Raw genomic sequence first — 24751 nt, 5'->3', positions numbered from 1 at the left:
GAATAGGCCAGCTTCCGAGGCATGCACAGTGTGCCTCCGGGTACAAAAGCTGCATTAGCCAATGTGCCAACGACCTGTCGATCCGAAAGTCCCAAACCCCTCAATTCGACCACAAGACCCTCTCCACAATTGATCAAGTTCTCCTCTTTTACTACTTGGCGCAAATATGGGTTAATCTACTTAAGACCCATTTCAGAATTCGACTAAGCATTTGCTCATACATCTCTCCAACGCTGAAAATCCAATTGGAATTGATTATAGTTTAATATTTTACCTCATTTCAATATATCACCAGCAATCAGTTATCATGGCCGCTCTTGAAATCCCCGCCAAGCAGAAGGCCGTCATTTACGACCAGCCTGGGACTGTTTCGACAAAGGTTGTGGAATTAGATGTCCCAGAGCCTGGTACGGGCGAGGTTCTGATTAATTTGTACGTCTTATGGAGGTTTCGACACTACATAGGGTAGTACTCACAATGATAGAACGCACTCGGGTGTGTGCCACTCGGACTTCAGTATCATGGCCAACAGCGTACGCCGTATCCCATTCTCTCTATATCTCAGGCACTAACAAACACCCTCAGTGGAAGATGTTCCCACACCCAACTCAGCCAGGCCAAGTTGGTGGCCACGAAGGTGTCGGTAAGGTAGTCAAGCTCGGTGCAGGCACCGAATCGTCGAACCTGAAGATCGGCGATCGAGTCGGCGTCAAATGGGTTTCCAGCGCATGCGGACACTGCCGTGCGTATACCATGTCCCCGCCTCAACAACCCAGACACCTCGAATTAACACATCCTGTCCAGAACCCTGCCAAGCCAGCGCCGACGGACTATGCTTCAACCAGAAAATCTCCGGCTACTACACACCAGGAACATTCCAGCAATATACACTCGGACCCGCAAACTATGTAACCCCCATCCCAGACGGTCTCGACTCCGCCGAAGCAGCACCACTCCTCTGCGCCGGCGTAACCGTATACTCCGCACTAAAACGCAGCAACGCGCGGCCGGGACAATGGGTGGTAATCTCCGGTGCCGGCGGCGGGCTGGGCCACCTCGCAGTGCAGCTTGCAAGCCGGGGAATGGGCCTGCGGGTAATCGGCCTCGACCACGGCAGTAAAGAGGAGTTAGTCAAGGAATCTGGGGCAGAGCATTTCGTGGATATCACGCAGTTCCCGAGGGACGATAAGGGCGACGCACTGACGAAGCATGTTCATTCGCTGGCGGATGGGCTGGGCGCGCACGCGGCTATTGTCTGTGCGTCTGCGAATGCGGCGTATGCGCAGGCGCTGCCGTTGCTGCGTTTCAATGGTACGCTGGTCTGCGTGGGCCTTCCGGAAAATGATCCCCAGGCTATTGCGACGGCGTTCCCGTCTGCGATGATTGGCAAGCAGTGGACTATTACGGGGTCGGCAGTTGGGAGTCGGAGGGAGGCTATTGAGACTATGGAGTTTGCTGCCAGGGGTGTCATTAAGGTTCATTATCGGATGGAGAAGATGGATGCTTTGACTGATGTGTTCAAGGAGATTGAGGAGGGGAAGCTGCAGGGTCGGGTTGTGTTGGATCTTTCTGAATGAATGCTGGAGATGTATTGAATCTAATTTGGTCTTTTTGCATTGACTTTCCGTTCATCTTCTAGTAAAAATAGGTGGTTAGAGACATGTTTGGGTAGGATAGGATGGATATATATTTCATGCGGGTAATTGCCACATCTGGTATTCTTGCCGTTTCACACCAATTCAATGGATTATATCTCACTAAAAACATCGAGGACAATTTCCATCCGACCAAGCTGCAAAGACATTCTCCGTTGGAGGAACTATAAAAATTCACCAAAAAAAGTGACCGACGCAGGGATCGAACCTGCAATCTCTTGATTCGTAGTCAAGCGCCTTGCCATTGGGCCAGCCGGCCAGCTGTTGTGTACTTTGCGACAAGATGTGCATTATAAGCATAGACCATGGACAACAATGACAAGACGGTAACATTCTATATACACTAGTACAAGCAGCTAGGGCCGACCCCCCGACCGGCCTTTAAAAAGAGAGAAAATGGTATCAGATGATTGGCCAGTTTATCAGATCAAGACGAAAGTTATTACCTTAGCCATCTATAGTTATAAATATGTGATTTTCCACTAGAGTATAAATAGATATAGCATATTATATTATATTATAGTAAAATATCGAATAGATGAAAGTTACATGAGAAAAAGCAACTAAAGAAGAATACGAAAAGGAGATACTACTTTTAAATGACCTCGGTACATACGGAGTATTCCGTACATGGTTGAAATATACAATAAAATCAGCTGACTGCAGATCTCTGGCCTCATTCCATTTGTCAACATGCATCACTTCCAAAACCAAGTCCAACGGATTGACCACGTCTAGAATCTACACTGGATGCAAGATCCTACCTAGGGAGCTCAAGGAGAAACACCTGGTTCTTACATTGCATACTATAATACATTATCCTAAGCCAATTTGAGAACAAAAATCCCAATGGCCGAACCTCAACCGTCCTCTCAAATCTCCACCCCAGACACCTGGCGCTCCATCCTCATCGGCGGCAGCAAAAAGAGCTGGGTCCTCTTCGAGCACGGCACCTGCGTGATCCTCATGAACCCGACATCCGACGACCTCGCAACGCAGGCAACGGACATTCTGAAAGAATGGGGCCCCGTCCGCGCGGGTTCCTCGGCTGGCGATTTCAATGTCATTAACCTTGAGGGCGATCCGGACGGGTATGTGGTTACGGGGCATCATAATGATGTGCTTAATTATGTTCCGGCTGAGGCGGTGGAGGAGGGCGCGCCGGATATGGTTGCGGGGTTGATTGGGAGGGGCAATCGGGATGTTGATGCGAGTGAATTGAAGGTTGTTCATATTGAGGATAATTTGGGGTAGAATGGGATAAGCTAGGATGAGGTTGTTCCTCTTTGGATGCTTTCTAGGTTCTAAAGTATTGGATTCGGTAGATGTATGGAAGAGAAATGTACGAAGATATTGCTGTTCACGATTGAACAATATTTATGATTAGCTGCAGATATTGAAAAGTAGGACAAAATCCCTTGATCGATCGGTGAAAGGTCCCTTTTGTTTTCCTTAACCTACCACATTTCGAGACTAACTCGGTCCCGGTGCGCCGTGGGCAAAACCCCGTTGAGAATGGTGCTGGTCTATCTCGGACTAAGTAGTGAAGAATGTGACTGAAGACACACAGGAGAGAGAAGTTGATTCCAGGAAAAGAACAGTTGACTAATTGAAGACTTGTTATCAATTTTTTTTTTGTTTTCTACTTCAAAACATAGACCATTAATGATCTAATGGTATCGTCAAGCAATGGTAGCAAAAGCTACGTGCAAAAAGCTGTATCAACTCACAGAAAGACACCATCGTTCCCTCTCAACACAAAAACCATCCACATAACATACATCATAGCTAGTGTTGTCTACCTTCCACCCAAATTCCCGCAGTTAGTTTTCGCCTTCTTTCGCCCGGGACAGTCTCGATCGTTGCGGAAGACCCGCCATCTCCAAATCGTCCCCAGAGATCTCTTCAATGTGATCACTCTGACCAGCTGCAAAACCGGATTGAGGGCTCAGTGACGTACGACCAGTTGACACCACAGGATCGTAGTAGCCATTACGGTATCGAGAAGCGATAGATCCCCGTCTAGCCCGTGAACGAAGCTGAGCGCAGTCATCCTTATAGTTCCTTGGTTGGAGATCGTCAGGGGTTTCAATCCAGTCTAGCGAAGTGACAGACTCCTGTTCCGTCGGTGAACGAGGTTGAGCGCAGCCATCCCCATAGCTCCTCGACTCAACATAGTCGGGTGTCTCAATCCAGTGTTGGGAAGTGAGAGGTAGCCAGTTCTCCAAGGGATCTCCCGCTGTCTCGACACAATCCCAAAAGGCATCCTGCCTTCGAGCGGAACCTAAAAGATACCCATTGCAATCTGTGAAAAGGGCATTCCATGATTTAAATAGCTCTTGCACATCCGCCTTATTAGCCAGTTCCTGTATACCTTCCCATCTTGGCTGCAGATCCTCCAGGCGAGATTTCTTGATTTAGCGGCTAGAACCGCCATCTGCTCAAGCGGTGTTTCTGCATGCTTAATGAGAGAGAAGTGTTCGTAATCGACATTGTTTTCTATCAGCTCAAAGATGACCTGTAGCTTTGTTTGAATGTTTTCGTATGCGCGCATCTGCTTCCAGTATTGGTCCACGATCGAGGATAGTTCGATGAAGTCATCCTCTCCAAGGTCAACGATGGATTTTGCTTCGGGTCGGACGGTGGAAACGTGCGGTTTCTCGGGTTCGTGGAGCTCTGGATAGTACTCACTTGGGGCGTCGGGGTTGCAGTACTTCCAGACTCCCTCTTTTCGGGCGTGTTTCTCGATCTCATTCTTCCATGATTTCCAGTTCGTCCGAGTGAGCATCTCGGGGCGTTCTTGTAGATCTCGTCGCATGTTCATATTCTGCTTGAATATCGTCTTTTCGATGATTTGGCTTCTTTTTGGATGAGTCTGAGGATGTTAGAAGAGCCAACAGAGTCTACTGGGGTGGTGATCTAATTGTGACTCAATCGACAAAATAGGTGTCGGGGGTCATCCGTAGATTCAACCTTGGAAGTTTAATAACTCTACCGCTTCGGGAAACAATCAAGTTGACCACATTTGACCTTACTGACCTCAGCATTTGTCAGAGGTTGAAAAGATTATGACCTGGGCGCATCAGCTGAAGGGCATAAAAGATATGGCAATGAAGTTCGATCCGGTTTCCGCTGCAATACCATGGGCAGCAATGCGATCCTTATTACCACAGTGACTAACAGTCATTGTTTTAAGTCCATGATCCAGGGACCGGACGCTTATTTGCAGAATGCCACTCGATCTGTGGCCTTTAAGGCCTTGTACTCGCAGAGGGTATCCGTCTGAATAGAGTCATAAAGCGAGTTGTGCAATATTTACTCACGTATCCTGACCTTCGTAACAAAGGGTTGGACTATTCCAACCAGTCTACGGCGGGTAAACATTGAGTTAATAACGATGCCTGCAATCTCGAACTAACTTTATAGACGCGCATGGAAGGCAGTCTTCCAGGACGCACAGGATGAGGAGCTAAAAGAGACAACCAAGCTAGATATCGAACTTGCGAAGCTAGCTGGTCTTCCCAATGCCGAGACCAAGGATATCCTACAATCAGACATGAAAGAGATTCGATGAAAACTCGTTGGAACCCAATCGGTCGTCTAATAGGCATCTCAATGACCTCATATATGCAAGGGACTGGAAGAGCAAAACTTCCGCAAATTTCCCGAGCTTCTACTTGAACCGGACCCATTCCAGACCTCCAGTGAATATCGTTAGGATATTATGAGGAGAATCCATACCAAAGATGGGAGCCCGCTTCATACGGCCTACCTCCTGAAGAGTGACTTCCCAGGTTCAGCCTTCATTTCGCAAGTTGTCGATGCTATTAGACCGGAGTCTCACTTATTGAATCCTTAAGGGAACCCATTTTCTTCATCGCGTAAAGATTGCTTCAACTTTGATATATGGAGATCACCATCCCTTCGGTGATTTTACTACGAATTTAATATATCCAAACTCTGTTTCTGTCGTCGCTCTCCTTAAGGTAGATATAGCCAGGGCCAAGAAAACAATATATATAGTTCCATTTGATACCGAGACATAATTGTGCCCTCCCTATTGCCTGCAACACTAATTAGTAATACGAATGTAGATCCTTGCATACATACAATGCCATTGTCAATATACAACACGCCTGTACTCCGTATTGTAGCACGGGTCCACCTATACTAAGACAAGCCCACCCCATAAGCTAAAGACAGCACTAAGAACACTAGCCCCCCCAATGATCCAGAAATGCAACCGTGTGCACGGTCCAAGATTGATTTTGACGGCTTAAACTCGGCTTGAAAGAATAATCCCAGTCGCACACATGGTCATCAATCCCTACCGAAAACGTGGAAAACGTGGCAATGAAATATCCACTTCGAGTACTCACGTGGAACATATGGCCTAATAAACTCTCAAACTCTAATATGTATGTAGCATGCATGTCTAATCGTACAGCATAGTTAGGATGAGGATGTCCGACACCGCATTTTCGACGCGCGTTATTGGTGAGCATTATTGAACCTAACTTGTGCATTGGGGGGTGGATTGAGGGGCAGGTTTGAAACGGAGATGCGGTGTGGCCCCAGGATTTATGGATATGAAATGGAGATACGGAGCACGGAGTACATATCATCGGATGTGCGATCGTACAGATTTGGATGTAAAGATCTACATTTGGAATTATGTATCCATGGATGACTCCCAATCTTGATCTGGGCATCCGTATTTTGATCTTGCTGATTCGTGTGCTTGTTGGGCGCCCAAAAAAAGAGAAAACATCAAAACCCACGAGCCATTTTCAATGCGTGGGCGGCCCACACTGTGCCGAGAATTTGTTCCATGGTTCACACTCATAAATCGGGCTAGCTCATCTCTGTCCAGGTGCGTGGTAGCGGTGACACCCGGTTCACGAGGGCGGACCGTGGATGTGGGAACCCAGGGCCGCAGTGCTGGGTTTGAATGACGACATGTTCATCATGGGACTTGTATTTTGCTTTACATGGGGGTCATGGACATGGACCGTTCCAGTGGATTTGAAACTTTGTCTGCACATTTTGTGATATAGTGATTGTGTAAAATGGCTATGGCAATGCTAACAGCTCTTATGATCGTATGTAGTAGACACCAAAAGATGTAAAAGAATGACATGACCCAGAAGCAAAATAGAACTGGAGCGACTCGTGGATGATGAAACGTAAAGACACGATGCAGCGGGGTATTGCAATGAATGAACACGATGGCCTCCCAGAACAAGATAAGAAACGTATGTATAAAAAAAAAGGTCGAGAATTCAACGGGTTCGTTTTGAGTATCCCCCGGAATTTCCATTCCCAGCCGCCGGTCGCTTCTGTCCAGATCCCATAGCAGCAGCAGATTCAGCGGCACGGATCAACGATCCTAGATGGAGAAGATATGGCTTCGGGGCACGGTTGACTTCGATCTTGCGGAGGATGTCGCGCAGGCGGTTGACGGACTGGTGGAGGTCCACCGGCGGCAGGGAATCAAGCGCGTGAAGGACAAAGTGCCGCGCGTCTGTTTCGGAGTCTGTTTCGACCGACCCGATGAGCAAGTGATATAGATTGCGCTGGTCCTCGTCTTCACCGTGGAAGGACTGGCGACCCAAGGGATTGCCTTCGAGGGGATCATTATTGCGAGCCACGACTAACTCCAGGAGAGACACCAGGGCTTCGACGGCGCGCTCCGAGCCGTGCGGGGCGCGCGCTGCGATGTTGACCGCAATCCGGGATACAGAACGCTGCAGCTGTGCTACGACATCGTTGACCTCTATGCCCAGGCCTGGGCTCACGGGGTTCGCAGGCAACTCGCCGGTTGTGCAGTATCGGTCGAAGTCGCTTAGTAGTCGGCGTGACTGCTCTTGTACTTTGTCGAAGTAGATGGCCGCACACGCGCCTGAGGGCATCGCCTTGCAGAGGCTGTTGAAAACTCCATCGTCGTGAATTGCAAGCCGGAACATCGTCGCTTCGAAATCTCCCTGGACCACGCACTCCTCCGGCGTTCGTGCTTGCTCGGTTGTCTCTGTCAAATCCCGGCGGGTGTCTTCTGGGAGAGTTCGGTTGAATGCAGAGAAGATATCCCGGACCTTTTCTGCCCGCGTCATCCCGTCCTCTTCGCCCTGTAGGTAGTGCCACTTTAGCTGAGTTGCAACCGACAGCAGATTACCCTTCAGGAGGTCCTCAATGCGTGGGAGGCGGTCCGGACGTCCGTCTGGAGTCAGTGTCACCTCCGTAGACCGAGGCGCGGGGAGGAAGCAGCCGTGCAGTTGGTCGACGAGCCACTGTTCAGGTGACGGGGGTTAGTATTGGCAGTTCAAGCCCTTCAGCATTTAAGCTTCATTCCCCAAAAAGGCATACTCACAAAGATATGCTGGCACGCCCCGTCCGGTTGATCCTGAAAGGCCGCACAAGTGCAAGTAGACGAGTCCGGGCCAATGTGCACCTGTGGCCGATCCGACAGCTGGAAGTCATATCCGGCGGGAGTAGAGCGACAGTTGACAACATCAAATCGGCCGGTCAAGCCCACAAAGGCCCGGGCTTCAGACTCGGAATCTAGTTGGCTGAGGTCATAGGTAATGCCGGACGTTGCGAGGACGGAGGCGCTATTCGATTCGGACTGTTCGTCATGGCTGCTTTCTTCATCCTCCTCCTCCTCCTCCTCTTCGCCACTGGAGCTCTCCACTGAAGAGCTATCGTCCTCTCCACGATCACTGGAAGGGTCAGACCGCCCCGCGCGGGCCGCCCTAGCAGGCAGGGTTGTTTCTGGCATGTTTTGACCAATGGACAACCTGTGAAATTGCCCAGTTGGAGCGGACATGGCGAAAAGAAAAGGAAGAAGACAGGCTTCCCCTAAGGAAATCAAAGAGGGGCTACTGAATGCGAAGAACAGACGTATTTTCCCACACGGTGGACTTTCGTAGACTCACAGAGTTCTCGCGACCCATGGACGGAAGCGGGTACACTGAACCATGGAACGGGCTTCTCTGGCGCCCGCTTTAAATAATTCGGGGCCATTGAAGAGACACTATGCTTCCCATGCTTTTGTCGTCATTTCAAACTGCGCAAAATAATTGTATCTCCAACCTTTCATGGGGTGTGGGAATCGGTTTGTGGATTTTGCAAGGTTTTTTTTTCCCTCCCAACAGCGCTTAGTGAAATATGAATGCTCAGGTGGTAAAGAGGGGGAAATTTGGAGGCTCAATGGGATATGCCGCAGGAGAGGAAGGGATGATGTCTCAACAAGGCTGCGCCGTTTAATCATACCTGTAACATCTCATAGGATCAGCATCGTCGCGCAGCGCACAGACACCCACTAATGGGGGATCTTGTGGAAAGATCTGGGGGTTAGTGGCTGGCACCCGAGAACACATTGTGGCCTCGGGCGTGGCTACACCGGTCAACCGGGGACACAAGCCCGTATCTCGTAAAGATGCTGCACTGTTTCTGTCTGAGAGTAACGCATGCAACTGGAAAGAATGTAACTGGAATCGATAGAAAGTTAAAATCTTGGTATGTTGTATGTTGATCCCCAAGAGTTGAGAGGTGGCTGATTCTACGGTGGGCCAATGCAAAGCTTGCATCTCGTATTTGCATATGTAGACGCTGTTGGTGATATTCGATATTGACCCTGACGCAGGGAAAAAAGGACAGGGACAACGCTGCGGAGGCTAGGGAGATAACGGGAGAGACACTGCACTTCCCGTACAGTACAAGATTAAAACCTGGCCCGTACCTTCTAACGTGGAGGCACAAGCTGTGATCGCCGGCCAAGCAACCGAATGCGAATTGGAAATTGTTTCCAAGCACCAGAACATGACTCGCGCCATTCTGAGAAATTCTTTTTCCTTGGCCATGATTGCACCCTGGTATTTTCCGTGGTGGAGAATTGCCAGGATGGTATGGCTCTCGGATAGGTCGGGGACCCCGAGGCTCTTTTTTCGTCCAGGTGCCACACAGCCGGTCCACGCGACAACCCTGCCTCAAAAGAACGAACAAAGAAAGCGAAGTAAAAACCCTGTTCAACAACGTGGTTGAATGTGACGGACTATTCCAAACAGGGATGCTGACTGGCTCCTTGGCAAACATGGAGAACCCGGATGAATGCTCCAATCCCCAAGGACGGCGATTGCAGCCGAGATAAGCAAGCTGTATACACCGCAATGTCTTTATTCCTCTGGCGTCATACCACATCTCCAAGATCATCGAAGATGGGTTGGTGATAGCAAGGGTCTGCCTCGCATATCGCACAGAGAAATCATTGGAAATCGGGGCACCGAAGTATAACCGAACAAGACATGTCAAGTGGACCAAAAGTCCTGCGCAGGAGACTAATGTTGTATGCGGCGTTCTTTCGGCCGCAAGTTGTCCGGGGTTGATCGATATCCATCGTATAGTGCGAGGGCGCAGCGAATCCGGGCGCGCCGCACAGCTCCCTGTGCGGCACAGCAAGACCCGCCATATTAGGTATTGGGTCTCAGAGGTAATCCTCTATCCCTGCAAGTTGATGTGGCCCAAGCACCAGGGCAGCTCGAGACAAGGCCTGTTAACCTGCGGCAGGCATTTTTGACTGCGCAACACCGTTGATCGGCAGCAATTGGCGTTTAGCTCACTGGCTTGGCTGTCGCCTGCCAATCGCTATTCCTCGGCGCCTAAAAATTGTGCTTTAGTCCGCACCGCAATCAGTTTCACATAAGGCGTAGGTAATGGCTAACTTTCTTGGGCTTGATTCTTGAGTGTCCGAAGATATCGTCTGTGCGCTGTTTTTTCCCCTTCCTGCAGGTTGAATCACTTGACTGAATTTGGCCCCTGTCCATGACGCAGCCACAGTGGCGCGAAGGGAGGAGAAAGCAAAATCGGCATGCTCTCAAAGTGCATCCGAGTCTCATGGGACTTCTGGGAGGGGAAAAAGTGAGGTATGATTTTCAACCATTCGGTCTATTATCAAAGTCGTTCTGGGAGGTCTGGAGGTAAGAGAGAATGCTATGGTGTTGAATGTTTATAGCCATCGCAAGAGCAGAATGAGACAAAAGAATCTTTCGTGTAACATCGGGAAAAAGACTCCGTCACATTTTGTGCCGTTGACTCGAACTAACACTGGAGGCACATACATACCTAGGTATGTACTCCGATGTCTATATAATCCTGTTTAGAATATTTCATAAACTTGACTACAGAGTACGAGAATAAATCAGACAGGAATAGTAAGGATTGGCTGTAAACTAAGTGTGCGAGACAAAATGATCAAAATAGGCAATTCACCCCTAGTCTTCATTGAACTAGCAGATCGCATAAAGTGGGTATCAACTTTGAAAATACGTAGCATAAACACGAACATTTGTAGGATAAGAGAACGGAAAAAAAAGGGTATATTATTGAAACGCAAGAAAATTCGTCGCAATTCGTCGCGTTACGAATGTTCGATTCGGCTGCTTCCAACCCGGTCAATGCTGGTCCCTGGCGGCGTTGCGCTGCTTGGCTGCCTCTAGCGCTCTGCGAAGCCTCTGTTTATGTTCCAAGTCATCATCCGTACTTTGGCTCACGGGCGCCGGGATGGGAGATGGACCCGGAGTAGTAGTCGAGGGGCGGAGACTTGGAGGTAGAGCCACTTCACCAGATGGGTTAGTTGGGGAAGAGCCTTGAACTGGAGACATGGGGGCAGCGGCTTGTGGGTCATTGTGCAAGCCAAGGAGAAGGCGTTGAATTGTGGCTTCAATCTGCACAGGCCCCTCCTGAATGCTCTGCAACTTTGAATTCAGTTCATCCTGAATTTTCTCATCCTCCTTTTTCTTCTCATCCCCCAGCCGATCGAAAATATCCGGGTCTGAGCTGGCATATCGTGCCTCAGCGACGGAGACGCCATAGTCGGCGTCGTTTAAGGCCATATCTGCAACCCCAGCGCTGCGGATGATGGCCTCCGAATCGGCTCGGAGGGATGCCGCAAAGGTGGCCGCAGATTTGAGAATCTGCTCAATTTCGGCATCCGGGTAGACCGGAGGCTCGAAGGGTGGCAGTATCTAGCCGGGCTGCTTTCGAGGCAACCTCGTCCAGGAGTCTCTGATTTAAGCCTAGCCCATGCAAGATTGCGTCGTCGAAGGAATCCATGAGTGGGTTGGCCCGGTCATCACGATCCTTGCACGCTTCCAGGAAGTTTCGCCGTTCCATCTGGTCAAATTCTCCGTCCAGTTTCTGTAGACCAGCTATATCACCCATGACCACAAGTGGTCGCCGCTCAGCCCTCTTCCGTCGTCGCTCACAGTCAAGGGCCATCTCAAGACGTTTCTGGAATCGGATTTCAAGCTTGTTATGAATGTCGTTGACCATCTTCATCGTCACTGAAGGGCTGCCTCGCTCGCTTGGTGAGCCTTTGGCCTGTTTGTCACGGTCGATTTGACTGAGAGCAGAGTCGTAAGACTTGCGAAGCGCTGAGATTTCATTTTTCAGGCCTTCATCTACGGGGTTGAAGACATGTGTCATGAACGCGTCTACTTCGCGTCGTTCCTCCTCTAATTGGACCCGAGCTTCGGTTTGCCGAAAGTCTTCTTCCAAGGTATTGATGTCTGCATACCCAATCTCTTTCCCATTGAAAAGATCATCAATGTGCTGCTCTGATCCTTCCTGACGAGCCGTGCGCTCTTGTTCCAGCTTTTGCCGTCTGACTCGCGCTGTTTCTTCCCATTGATCAACGGACCGTCGGATGTATGAGAAATCATCAGGGAAATTCTCGAGTTCTTCCCGAGTCGTGATGTGCCACGAGCTTTCGGACTGTTTGTCTAAGGGTGTCCATACTATGGTGCGTAATTCTTCCACGAGGCCCCTCGGACGGCCTTGGCGAAGGTTTTCCGGCAACAATGGAAGTGGCGGAGAGCTTCGCTCAGCCGGTTTGGAATAAGCGACGCTCTTGTGTCGGATAAGACCTAGAAAGGTCTCATCATCGGTCTGAGCTGGAGAAGCAAGTGCAGTGCTTGACCTCGATCGAGATGTAGGGGCCTGTGCGTTTGACATGACTCGCCCATTGACAGCAGCTTGCCGCAGGTCAGAATAGGCTTGATAGGCCGGGCGAGCGAAGGTGAGGTTGTCTGACCCTCGCTGAGGACCCTCCGTATACTGGAATGGCGTGTATATGGGTCGCGGGGGGGTTCGTAGTCAGGGGCTCCAAGACTTGCTTCTGCGTATCTGCCGAGATGACCGATAAGGGTCTCGAAAGACTCGACTCTGCCCCCGAAGACACAGTAGATAAACTAGGAACAAACAGCGAGGCCCGTTGCGCTTGCTTAGCGAACAGAGGCCGACCACCTGAACTGTACTCACTGCGAACATCATCGAGATCTTCATCCTCTGTTGGTGTTGCGACCGAGGGAGGCGAGACTTCTTCTGACTCAACGGGTATCAGTCCTGACTCAACAGGCGGTTCGTTTTTGTTGGAAATAGATAGTGGCTGCGGAGGAGCAGGGTCAGGAGCTCGCGGAGTTAGCGGTTTACTTTCAGGCTCATGCTCAATGTTATAGAGAATCTCCCGGAGCTTGGTCTCTTTGGCCATAAAAGCCGTGAAGATCTTAAATCGTTCTTCATCCAAGTCAGCCACTGCCTCCTTACGTAGCATGGCGACATATCTTTCCAACGATGATTTGGACCAGGGGTCCAGATCTTCGAAGGGGTCTTGGTTTTTCGGCGTAGCCGCCCTTCTAGGTCCTTCGACGATCCGTGCAGAACTATTCGAGCTCGATCGCAAATGGTCCGGAACCGATGATCTGGTTTGCGCTGACTGTGAGCGCTCTACTGGGCTATTCTGATAGAATGCGCCGGTGCGGCCTTGATGTTCCGATTGAACTGGTTCATGTGCAGGGGATAATGGACGGACCCATGCATCTATTACATTATCGATGCTTTCTGAGCGTCCACCCATAGACACTCCAGAGCCGGTGGTATCCACGCGAGCCGGTGGGGGCGGTGTTGACATTCCATGGGTTGTGCATGGACTGACGGGCGAATTTGAGCTACCCCGTCCCGACTGTGTCGCTCCAGAGATAGTACTCGAAACCGTTTCATATGTATCTGTTCTTGGGCGAGAGACGATGTCAGACTCGCTTCCTACAGACAAGTTGGAATTATCGTCCGGAAGCTTTGCTTGTGGTTGAAACTCTTCCTGATGCAGAGGGGGTGTCTTGCGAGGTGGGAACCACGCTGCATCATCGAAGTGCCCAGGGGTTGGACCAAGACGCTCCCAATCCGATGGTGTTCCAACGCCTAGGGCCGATGCGCCGATAGATGTAGTATTTGTATTGAGAATAGGCGCAGGGCGGAATTCGTAAGATCCAGTCATCGCAGCCGGTCCTGCGCCCTGTGCGAGCAGTGGAGCTCGCCCTGTCTGATCGCTTTGTAGGGTTTGTACATGTTGGGTGCCTTGTGGGATCTTTGGCGGCGGTTGTGGAACGCCGGTTGGTGGTGGTGGTGCAGCTGGAGGTGTTGGTGTATATGGAGGTGGGGGCGGAGAGGGTTGGATTCTGTTAAATGGAGCTGTGACAGATAGATTCGACGGGGACTGCCCATAGGCATATCGTGGCTCATTGGTACTTGAAGGTCGAGGCTACGCGACTGTTAGTTATTTACATTCGACATTCCAACGTCGGAACTTACCGGTAATGGGGGACCGGAGCTTTGGTTGAACCGCACTCCCCACGTGGTTGTATCCGCACCCACACTCGGGGACGGCAGTCTCTGTGGATTCGAAATCGGTCCATAGGTCGCCGGCGAGTATGGAGCAGCTGGTGAATATGGAGCAACCGGGGGACGTGGAGGAGGGGGAGGAGGAGGCCCCGGCTGCGACGGCTGCGAGGGGATACGCGTAGGAAGTCGCCATTCTGGCTGCGAGGGAGGATCAGGACGGTTCGACTGTCCGTGCATGGTGAGGTGAATTCAGAGCTTTAGAAAGACATGGGAATCTTTTATAAGTCCAGTTCTTTTCAGAAGTGTCGAAGGATTCCTCCAAGGCTCAGGTGTTGGGGGCTACGAGTCAGCACGGTTCACCCCCACGAGACTCCAGTGCAACCCAACAACGCACTCCTCGTTGGACCTCTACATCTACGGGGATATGCATCCAAGGGCTTGATCCAAGGCTTAAGTTTACAAGCCTTCGACAAAATCCATAGGCCAGGACGTTTCATCTTTTGTTTTGCTGTTCCTCTATATGGAGTACTGCAAGGCGGGTTCCCACTAAAAAGTGGATTGGATTTCAAGAACCTCCGAGCATCCCGATCTCTCTGCTCATTGCACATTGGTGTTGATTGAAGCTACCCAAGGGACCTGCGCGGGTGTTGGGCTTTCTTTGTTGCGGAGCAAGTTCATGGTAACCAGAGGACCATTTTTGGGTTCTTTGTTGAACTATTACCCAAGTCGACTACGTTCGTTTCCAAAAATAAACCAGCATGATATTATCTTTTCTTTGTCCTCCAGGACTCTTTGATATGGAGATCCTTTCAGCCGTGACCTGCGGCAAGTATCAGACTGATCTGACATTTATACTCTCATGGCAACTCCATGGGTCCGTATTGGACTGGCAGTTTGATGCGATCTAAAGAAATCGAAACATTATTTGAGACACAAAGATATCAATATGGATCCGAGGCAACGATTATACGAAGTCTACCCAGGGGAGACATTGTCCACCCACCCCGTTTCCAAAGCGGCCAGATATCTTCAACCGAGCGCCACTAGCCCCGGCCTTGACCGAAGATGACGCATTTCTTGCCCGTCGGTTTTGGCAGCAGCCAGATGAATCTCTCGGACGTGCATGGAGAGCACATGCAAATCGACCTTATACACGAGCAACCGAAGAAGAAGAATCGGTAATGCATGCGTTGGCTCACAATGTCTATGAGCACTTGATGAGCAATCCACTTCTGCCAATCTCGCGAGAGGATGCACAAGCCAGATTCACAGCAGAGGGTCTGGACGAGACTTATAACGGTGTGCAGGGGCTAGATGCAATGGAAGGAAAAGTGTTCATACATGGCCTCAACGTCAGAGACCCTGATCTTTGGACGAAGGATGCACTGACAGAAGAACTGAGATCGAGGGGCCTAAGTACAGACGGGAGAAAAACAGATCTACAACGTCGGCTATGGGAATACGAATGTGATGAGCGCTTTGGGGTCTCGAGACAAAGCAACCTGAGTAATTGGGGTATCCATCGCGAGCCAAGGCCAGTAATGAGCCCTGCTACGAGAACAGATATGTCCGCACTTGAAATGTACACCGCGGCAATTAAACTGAGCCCGTACAATCCAACTTACTGGAACAGTCGTGCGTATTGCCATTATCTGTTGGGCCATTTTGACCTCGCCATCGGAGACGCCTATCGCGGAGAACTTCTCTGCGAAGTGTTGACGACAGCAACGCAAAGGAACAAGCGTCCCGGGATGTATACCCGGGTTTGGGATGCCATTCAGCAGCACCTGATGATGGAATTGAAGGTCAAAGGCGTCCCAATGACAAGGGAGGTTCTGCAGATGAGGAAGGCAAATGGTGTCAACTATTTCATTCCAACTCTGAGGAACGCCCTCCACAGCATCACCAGTCTCAGCCTTGCAGCACTGAATTGTTGGGATGATTTCGAAGACCACATGCAGAGTCAACTCCAAAGACCCCTGCCATACCGCGATGTGTCAGTTCCCAAAAAAAAGGATGACAGCGAGCGCTCCTGTGAAAGCGGAGATCGAGCACAGGAGAAAAAAATCCCTCAGCGCTTCATCCATCCCTTTATGGACACGAATGGAGCCGAGGATGGATTTCAGGCGCCAATAAATATCCATACGACCAGGCGGATGTGAGACGCGAATCACCATACTTCATCAATGCACTGAATGCAAATATTTTCACGGCTAATGCCAGTGCCGGGAAGTCTCCCCAACGGACCTGCCGTGTGCAGCCAACATTCACAAAGGACAATTCCTTCAACGGTTTGGGGGTCTTTGCCATGAGAAATATAAAAACAGGAACCCCAATTCACTACGAGGAGCCTGTTATTCGCGGAAACCTCATCCCCAACAGGCTGCTCGATGATGAAAGTGAATGTCCTCTCCATGCGGCGCGATGCGACAACTGTCAAACCGTGATTGACCCAGAAGAGGTTCAGCATATCGAAGACAACTGGGACGCCATTCATAGTCCGACGCCTCTTCCCGGATGGGGACACCCGACTAATTGCGCATGTCTTGACATGATGTGTAAGTGCGCGGATGTAGGATATTTCAGAGCCACGAGGGGCGGTCTGCTATTCTGTTCTTCCAACGACGCACTATCAGACGGCGTGGCTCCCCATTGCTTGGCGATTGCGCGCGGAACATATCATTTTGAAGAATTCTGTGGCCTCGATTGGGGCTGGTTGCACGATGCCATGCGACCTAACAAAGTGACTTGGGGCGGATCGCAGTATTTCACCCACACCAATGAACGCCACGGGACTGTGTTGAGTCTACTCTTGAAGAGCGTGCTCGAACTCACGCTCCACCGCCGCCAAGAGGACCCTAATCTTCTTGCACATGAAATCAACGAACTTCTCGTCCTCGAGGCAGGGACCGACACGAACGAGCCATGGAAAGACAGTTGGTTCCCGTTCACTCTGGCCGGTAATATCCAGATACCTTTTGATATACTTTTCAACCTTGGAGTGGACATCTTCAGTGACCTTTCATTCGACACTTGGGTTATTCAGAATGTGCTGCGGAAGTTGCTGGTCAACGCTGTTCCCTGGGAACATGAACGGCGAGGTGCGAATCCAACGTTCAATGACCGGGATGGTCCCAAGCCGGTGCTACACCCAACACTACAAAGTAGAATGCGAGTCAGAAACGAAGATCTCTCGGCAATGGAGCCGTCATTTGGGAACTTCTACCTCTTCCCTGGATTAAGCATGTTTAATCATTCCTGTCGTCCTTTTGAAAACGCACTGTGGGGATACGATGACAAGGTCCCCAACCGCGTAGTGGTCTGGGCGAACAAGGATATCAAAGCCGGGGAGGAGATCAGAATTCCGTATCAACGCTATAGGATCGCTGATCCCGTCGGCAAAGACATTGACCTCAACATGCACGCCGTGCAGCTGTTTGGAAAGAACTGCCAGTGTCCTCGATGCCAAGGCAGAGCGCTTGTTCCTCCTGTCGATAATAGGGAAGGAAATTCCGTTTCCGGTAACGATGCCGCTCAGGATGATGGGACTGTTGACTGGACCCCGGGTCCTGTGACGATCCCGCCAAAGCAGGAAATATGGGGTGGTGTTCTCGGAGACGAGGATTCTGAGCTCGATGACTATTTGAGAGAGTATCGGGATATTGTGGATGATATATATGATGAATTCTACGATCTCGATGGCCCAGAAACCTACGAGGATGAAGAGGAGCATAATGACGGGGCTGAGGATGGGAACAGGGACGGGATAACCTCGGATACACAGGTGGCCAGTGGAAGTCTCGGAATTCTGAGATTTGAATAGGACGAGAATAAATGTTTCCATTTATTTGGTATTCACCTATATTGGTACGGAGTAGACAAGAACATGTCTGCCGTAGGAGGCAGTCATTCCTTACACACATGTATCGTGTGTCGTCAAAGGCGTTCCAATTGGCGATGTTATAACAATTCCTATATGTACCAATCTATGCGCTTGCTCAGTACTCGTACTCGCCTTGCATTGTGGGGCTCCATGGGTTCGGGGAGCGGGATGCCGTGATCGACGAGGGTCACTTGGAGTCGTCAATCTCGGTCTGTAAAGGGGTGAAACACCCGGGATAAAACATTTGAATCGGGACTGGTGGGTCTGACGGTATACAATATAGGGTCTCCCCTTTGTGTCTGATTTTATATGAAGTGAAAAAAGCGGCTAGCATGTTCACATTCTATGCGCGTACTGAAACATGTGTTTCTCCGAGCCCGTTCCATCAGGACCCTGTCGATCCCGTTACTTTCTCATCGAACCACTTAACATCCAATGTAGTGGGAGATTTAGTCTATACACGGATTGTCTAAATATAGAGAGGGATGTCTTATTTACATACTCTCAACAATCACCTCGGGTAGTAAAAGCTTCCAAGGATATCTGGGTTTGATAGCACATGGCAAGACCCCCGGGAGAGGCAATTGTCCATTTTCCCCGATGTACGGAGTATATTATGGTGGATATTAGCATTATGATCCACAGTCTTTCCTCACTTATAGAATAATGCAAGACAAGTGTCTCAGAAGGGGCTATCTATCTACGTCACGAGCGGGATCTTTCAGCTTTCTATATTGTAGCTCCTCAGGTCACGAGCTGCGTCTGTCGATTGGCGTGTTCGATTCCCTCTAACTAGTATCATAAACGTTTCTCCCTGTAGATCGTCAATGGCGACGCAATGCCACTAGGCCCAAACAAAGAACCCCAACCAATCATCCTCGAGGCGGCCATCAAAGAATCACTTACGGAGCACGGAGTACTTAGGGGTCGCGTATTAGACAAGTGCATGCGGTATACACTGAGTACCCCCTCGGCCATTTCAATTCATTATAATGGATTCTGTTTCGCCCGGATGGACCCCGCTGGCTGGGTTCATATATGTTCTGAGCCTGTCAAGTTGAACAGAGGCTTAACACCTTTTCTACCCCCAATAACCATCAACAAGGGAATTGGACATATTCTGGTCTGTTTATATACATTTACAGATGCTGAAAAGCATAATGAGGGGCAGAGACAGGCGCATTTTCTATGCTGTGCTGGTTGTCTCCTTTGTCTTCTTATATTGCGCGGTGACCGGCGCCCATCTCAAGGTAAGTGTGCTAGAGAAAAGGTCATTCGATGATGGGAGCCCTGATGGGAACCATCAACAACAGGTAAACACTGAGTTGCCATAGTAAGCCGAGAAGATTGTTAATCGGCTGTAGTTCCTTCTCTCCCCTCAAGAGCGATACATACATGAGATTCAATCTACCACACGGTCAGTTACACAAGCAGTGCCCATTTTAGGGCTCGATCGGGACATTTGGAAAGTCTGTCTAATACTAGTGCAGACAATTTGATGGGTTTGAATCAACGCTGGAGAGGATCCTACCGCAACGATCTTACAACCCTCATCTCATCGATGACCCTCGTCTGAGCTCCTGGGCGAATGAACCTATGCCAAAGATATATCGCCCATACCCAGATTATAAAAGTAATGAGTGGAAGAAGAGTCACCGTGGCTCTTTCAAACCGTGCATTGGGCCCCGAGGTAAAGAAGTGACGGACAATTTGGACGATCAAGTAAGCGCCTACGTTGGTGTTCCGAAAGGTATTTTGTTTTTCCCAATTCATACATCGAAAGAGATATGCAGCCAAGTCCTGCCCATGGACGTTTGCTGACCTCTCGCACACGGATATGATACAATGCAGTAAATCATGGTCGGCAGAGTCTCCAGCTAATATGTGAATGTGGTCATAGGCTTCCCAACTACGATTTTTGGTTCCCACAAGGCAATCGGCCTCGATGGGTCACTGTCATTCGATCGCTATACTCGCTACGGTGCTTACGGCTTTGCGGAAGATGAAACAAATGTCGAAAACTGGGTTCGACCTGCCAAAGTTAATTGGAACGATGTTGATTGGGGAAAGCTACAGAAGCAATGCGCCACGCACAACGCCAATCGATTCGACGCGCATTTGCAGGGACTGAACAATAACGCCCCTGAGGCACGTACGGCCGTTCTCATTCGTTCTTACACTGGCAAGGAATTTTTGGAGAACGATATCATTAACATTCGAGCGATGATCTCTGAACTTTCCCTTCAGTCAGGAGGGGAGTATGAGGTTGTATTGTTGACACACGTCAAGGATGACAGCATACCGCTCGATGATCCCCTCGTGCGGAAGAGGCTTTTACAGCAGAACATCCCTCGGGAGTTCTGGGGTATAACTCAGTTCTGGAATATGCATGAAGAGATATTAAATTATCCTCAACTCGACCCCGAACTTATGGAGTCAGTATATCCTATCGCTCTTCATGTTACTTCCTTTTCATTAACTTAGGGCATAGTGTCCATCATTCACAATGGCTCTCCGTACAGCAGTTCGCCCTCCGGAACCCCCAATTCGAGTATATCTGGAACTGGGAAATCGACACCCGCTTCACAGGTCACTACTATGAATTTGCCGACACGGTTGCGAACTTCGGGCTGCGACAGCCACGTCGAGGAATCTGGGAACGCAATGAGCGATTCTACATCCCAGGCTACCATGGCAACTACGACGAGCGATACCGATCATTCGTCGATGCCCAGAGCGGACCGGGTGTCTGGGGACCGATGCCTATGAGGACAGATACCGGCGAGGAGTTTGAGCGCGAAGGGCCTACACCACCCGTCCCAGTAGCCAACCAAGACCCCTACGAATGGGGTGTGGGCGAGGAAGCAGACCTGATGGTCTTCTTGCCTATCTTCAATCCCATCAACACGGAATGGGTCATCCGGAACGAGGTGTTCGGGTATCGCGCAGCTAACACCCCCCGAAGAGCTTCCTTGATTACCCATGGCCGCCTTTCAAGACGGCTATTGTTGACGATGGACCGTGAGAACCATGCAGGTCGCCATATGAGCGCTGAGATGTTTCATGTATCAACTGCCTTTCTCCACGGATATAAGGGCGTCTCGGTTCCGCATCCCGTCTATTCAGATCGGTTGATGCCGAGCGACCGGGTTAGTCGCTGGTTCAACTCTGGTGTCAACGGTCGGAGTGGGAGCACTATGGACAGTCCATTTTCCTGGGGCCGAGAGTCTCGGTTCAAGGACGTATCTTGGTACTACCGCGCCAACCTGCCTGGACGGCTGTACTGGAATTTCCTGGGTTGGGAGAAGGAAGGCAAGGGTGGACCACAGGTATGGAACCGCTTCTGGCGACATCAAAGATGGCTAGCTAACGTTTTGCAGTACGAGGAAGAACACGGTCGATATTGTCTACCCTCTATTCTTTTCCATCCCGTTAAAGATGTTCGACCGGAGTCGGATAGCACTCATTATGATTTCGATGCCGACAACGGGTTAATAGCTTTACCGGACGAACTTGCGCATATCAACTCGGGAGGGCAATAATAGCTCGTTCTTTGAATTTTTGATCTTTTTTCCCTTCATTTATTCCCCTTTCTTATGGATCATGTTCTCTATGTCTATAACTATCCTATGCACCTACTATATGCTCATATACCTAGCATCTTTGATATCAATGGCTGTACAATCCTACCCTTTGCGTATTTCAATAATCCTGGCATGTTGCTTCCTGGCAACAAGTATGGTAAAAGAATCCAGAAAGACTAGCACTCCGAAGCCTGCAGGTGCGCCTGGTAAATTTGACTATTTTGAATAAACCCTAACTACACTGATGGACATATGGACATAACAATTCTAATATATACATTGCAAGCCACACGCAATCCTCTCGTCCCCAGATCCCACAAGGAACAAGTACAGTGCCCCGACATTCGGCCTCAGAGATGCTTTATTCGAGGGCGAATAATCACTCTCACTCGGCTGCTGTAGCCAAGCGATGAGTCTCTCCCAACCGACCCTCTTCTTCAGATGGTACATGATGATATGATCGAGCTTTTCGAGGGTAAAACATGAAATAGGCGGCAGCCAGTCCACCGATGACCGTACAACCTCCCAGAAAGAAGATAAACAGACCTACCGTGTCGGTCAAAGTATCATGATGATCAATCTCACCATTGCTGCTGCTCTCCGACGCATTCCGGGAAGCTCCTAAAACAACGCTTGGATCGTGCGGAGACGGGATTTTCGAACCCACAAACCCGACAGCTTGCCAATGGTGTGGGATTTCGCTTCGATGAACAGCAGATTTGGCCATTGGGTGGCCATCGCGGTCTAAAGCCTCGGCAGTGATATAATCCATATATCCATCGACGATATACATAGTTTCAAAGTCCAGTTTTTCGGCGTGTCCGATGAGAATCGATTCACTCTGCTCCTGGGCTTGGGCATAGAAGTTCCATCCGGCAATATCGGTAGCACCATTCCAGCTAACGTATATGACCGTGTGGATCGACGTGTTACTGGTGCCGTACACGGAGGCCACGACGTCAGGCGGGGTGAGCGGACGACCGACAAACTCTGACTTATACGCTCGATACGTCGAGTAGCGGTCCGATACAAATCGGGCAGTCATTAAAACGTCGCCATTGGGCGCGTGTTCACTTTGGTAGCCGAATTTACTCCAGCCAGCGAAGATGTTGCCGTTGGGGAGTGTTTGGGCGTTTCCGCGAAGACGCGTTAATTGACCGTCTGGTCGGTTTATACGCTTGATAGCCCGCGCAGTCATAGCCAGTGTGTCTAGCTTGATGTAGAGAACGGAAGACACTTTCTCATCATTAGATGCTTCGTCGGATGCGTTGTTGAGCAAACTGATGACGTGGTCGGTGCCATTCGATGAGACAAATTTCACATCGTGCTGTTTGGAGAAGGTGAAGTCCTGGTCGAAATTACTCTCTGCTCCACCTAATCGCCATAGGATGCGTCCATCACTACCGCTGACGTAATAGATCGTGTTGGTGAAGCGCATGGATATGATGTAGTCACCTGCGGCGTTCTTATCGACCGCATTGGCGTGGACATAGTCCCAGCCTGGAGCACCCTGGGGCTGATCCCACGCATGAAAGAGGTTTGACTCATGAACTGGGATGTGATCGACGCCGTCCCATTTGAAGAGGACACTGTTGGTCGCAATGTCGTATTCCGCAATCCCGCCAGACACAACCCAGCTCTCATCCGGACGGCCAAAGTCCCCCAATTTGACTAATGTAGGGCGATATATACAAACAACAGCTGTCTTACCGCCGTCCAGTATATTGAATTCATGCATATTGAAGTCGTGGGAATCAGCAGGGGAAAACACATTTTTCTCCACCTGATAGTGCTTGTTCAAGACCACACCACGACCCCGGTCCTGGAACTCATTCTCTGGATCCCATGCCACGACAAATGACAGGTGTGTCTCGCCATCTATATTGGTATTTGCGCGAAAGTCGAAAACATTGCGGTCATCGAACTGTTTTGACCCAGCCCAAATGAGCATCTATAGAAGAATTTTTATTAACTTTCATATCACTCAACTCCGCGCCAAGCAAAAGATCACATACGCCACTGTCATCATATATATAAGGGCCGACTTGGTACTGATGATATTTCTGGGTGGATGGTTCCCCCGTGATCTGTCCGTACGGTGCGACAAACCAGTATCCAGGTGCCTGGCGCTCACGGTCATGGTAGTTTACTTCCCATTTCAATGCTCGTACATCGGGAAGCTGGATATTGACCATTAGTTTCTCCATCGGCAATTTTGTTGACGGGGCTTTCCACAAACCGACTTAAAAGATAACAAATCGTTATCAGGGAGTAGCGCTACAGCATTATAGCACAGCAATGCTAGTAATGAGATGCATAACAACATGGAGTGACCATTTCGGTGACCGAAGAGACGAATCAAAGGCATAACATCGATAGAACTCAAGTGTTCTATCAGTTGAAGGGAAATGAAGGTGCCATGATAGATGTTATGACAATACACTATAAGCACTATAACTATGTATTTCGTACTCCGTAGTGGTCTCCTAATGGATATGATCGACTCGGGCTGCCGCTCTTGGCAATCTGCTTGTCGCAAGGCCCAACCGCTGTGGAACACGGGCTAATTTACTTATAACAACAATATAGTTAGTTAATTTCGAAGGTTAGTTTCTCCACAACCTCCAGTCCTGGTGCATTACGTGTGCCAACCTTGGAATCCACTTGGGGATCTGCACCAGCGGACTACAACATAGCCACGTGCATTAGTACTTGCACCTGGGCACCTGACCTCAACTGAGAGGTTATGTAAGACTTCCAAGGTTCCAACCTTGGAACCTTGGAAGGTCAGGCTCGATCAAAAAGCGACGAGGGCTGAGCACTAAAATGGAAAGGGACATTATCCGATAAATTGTAGCATATTGTACGGAGTAAGTCGAGGTGACGGCGAAAAGTTCATTGTGCGTGGCTTTTAGTTGTAAAACCGTGGTGTTTCCGGGGTTCACGGATTGGGGGAGTAG

The 24751-nt window shown here is 49.8% G+C and overlaps 9 protein-coding genes across 9 annotated transcripts; 5 read left to right on the top strand and 4 right to left on the bottom strand.

Moving 5' to 3' along the window:
- Positions 1–307: 307 nt before the first annotated feature.
- N7519_006078 (zinc-dependent alcohol dehydrogenase) lies at positions 308–1577 on the top strand (the record flags this gene model as incomplete). Its single annotated transcript, XM_057292854.1, has 4 exons — positions 308–432; positions 485–533; positions 586–742; positions 805–1577. 4 exons carry the CDS (start codon positions 308–310, stop codon positions 1575–1577), a joined length of 1104 nt encoding a protein of 367 aa, XP_057147665.1.
- A 927-nt stretch (positions 1578–2504) lies between these two features.
- N7519_006077 (uncharacterized protein) lies at positions 2505–2909 on the top strand (the record flags this gene model as incomplete). The annotated part of the gene is made up of 1 exon (XM_057292853.1): positions 2505–2909. The coding sequence occupies one exon, from the start codon at positions 2505–2507 to the stop codon at positions 2907–2909; it is 405 nt and encodes a 134-aa protein (XP_057147664.1).
- A 569-nt stretch (positions 2910–3478) lies between these two features.
- N7519_006076 (uncharacterized protein) lies at positions 3479–4473 on the bottom strand (the record flags this gene model as incomplete). The annotated part of the gene is made up of 2 exons (XM_057292852.1): positions 3479–3922; positions 4030–4473. The coding sequence occupies 2 exons, from the start codon at positions 4471–4473 to the stop codon at positions 3479–3481; spliced, it is 888 nt and encodes a 295-aa protein (XP_057147663.1).
- A 324-nt stretch (positions 4474–4797) lies between these two features.
- N7519_006075 (uncharacterized protein) lies at positions 4798–5229 on the top strand (the record flags this gene model as incomplete). Its single annotated transcript, XM_057292851.1, has 2 exons — positions 4798–4916; positions 5082–5229. 2 exons carry the CDS (start codon positions 4798–4800, stop codon positions 5227–5229), a joined length of 267 nt encoding a protein of 88 aa, XP_057147662.1.
- A 1708-nt stretch (positions 5230–6937) lies between these two features.
- On the bottom strand, positions 6938–8478 carry N7519_006074 (uncharacterized protein; the record flags this gene model as incomplete). The annotated part of the gene is made up of 2 exons (XM_057292850.1): positions 6938–7942; positions 8023–8478. The coding sequence occupies 2 exons, from the start codon at positions 8476–8478 to the stop codon at positions 6938–6940; spliced, it is 1461 nt and encodes a 486-aa protein (XP_057147661.1).
- Positions 8479–11101: 2623 nt separating this feature from the next.
- Positions 11102–14561, bottom strand: N7519_006073 (uncharacterized protein; the record flags this gene model as incomplete). The annotated part of the gene is made up of 4 exons (XM_057292849.1): positions 11102–11656; positions 11700–12764; positions 12820–14244; positions 14295–14561. 4 exons carry the CDS (start codon positions 14559–14561, stop codon positions 11102–11104), a joined length of 3312 nt encoding a protein of 1103 aa, XP_057147660.1.
- Positions 14562–15505: 944 nt separating this feature from the next.
- N7519_006072 (uncharacterized protein) lies at positions 15506–18147 on the top strand (the record flags this gene model as incomplete). The annotated part of the gene is made up of 2 exons (XM_057292848.1): positions 15506–16320; positions 16434–18147. 2 exons carry the CDS (start codon positions 15506–15508, stop codon positions 18145–18147), a joined length of 2529 nt encoding a protein of 842 aa, XP_057147659.1.
- Positions 18148–19367: 1220 nt separating this feature from the next.
- Positions 19368–21749, top strand: N7519_006071 (DUF3405 domain-containing protein; the record flags this gene model as incomplete). Its single annotated transcript, XM_057292847.1, has 6 exons — positions 19368–19457; positions 19572–19624; positions 19698–19957; positions 20108–20642; positions 20699–21536; positions 21588–21749. The coding sequence occupies 6 exons, from the start codon at positions 19368–19370 to the stop codon at positions 21747–21749; spliced, it is 1938 nt and encodes a 645-aa protein (XP_057147658.1).
- A 427-nt stretch (positions 21750–22176) lies between these two features.
- On the bottom strand, positions 22177–23998 carry N7519_006070 (uncharacterized protein; the record flags this gene model as incomplete). Its single annotated transcript, XM_057292846.1, has 2 exons — positions 22177–23742; positions 23807–23998. 2 exons carry the CDS (start codon positions 23996–23998, stop codon positions 22177–22179), a joined length of 1758 nt encoding a protein of 585 aa, XP_057147657.1.
- Between the last annotated feature and the right edge of the window lie 753 nt (positions 23999–24751).

This window comes from Penicillium mononematosum, assembly GCF_028829835.1.
Source record: "Penicillium mononematosum strain IBT 11891 chromosome Unknown utg000003l:1.0-8172316.0:1.0-8177699.0, whole genome shotgun sequence".
NCBI lineage: Eukaryota > Fungi > Ascomycota > Eurotiomycetes > Eurotiales > Aspergillaceae > Penicillium > Penicillium mononematosum.
This window is presented reverse-complemented; position numbering and strand designations above follow the sequence as displayed.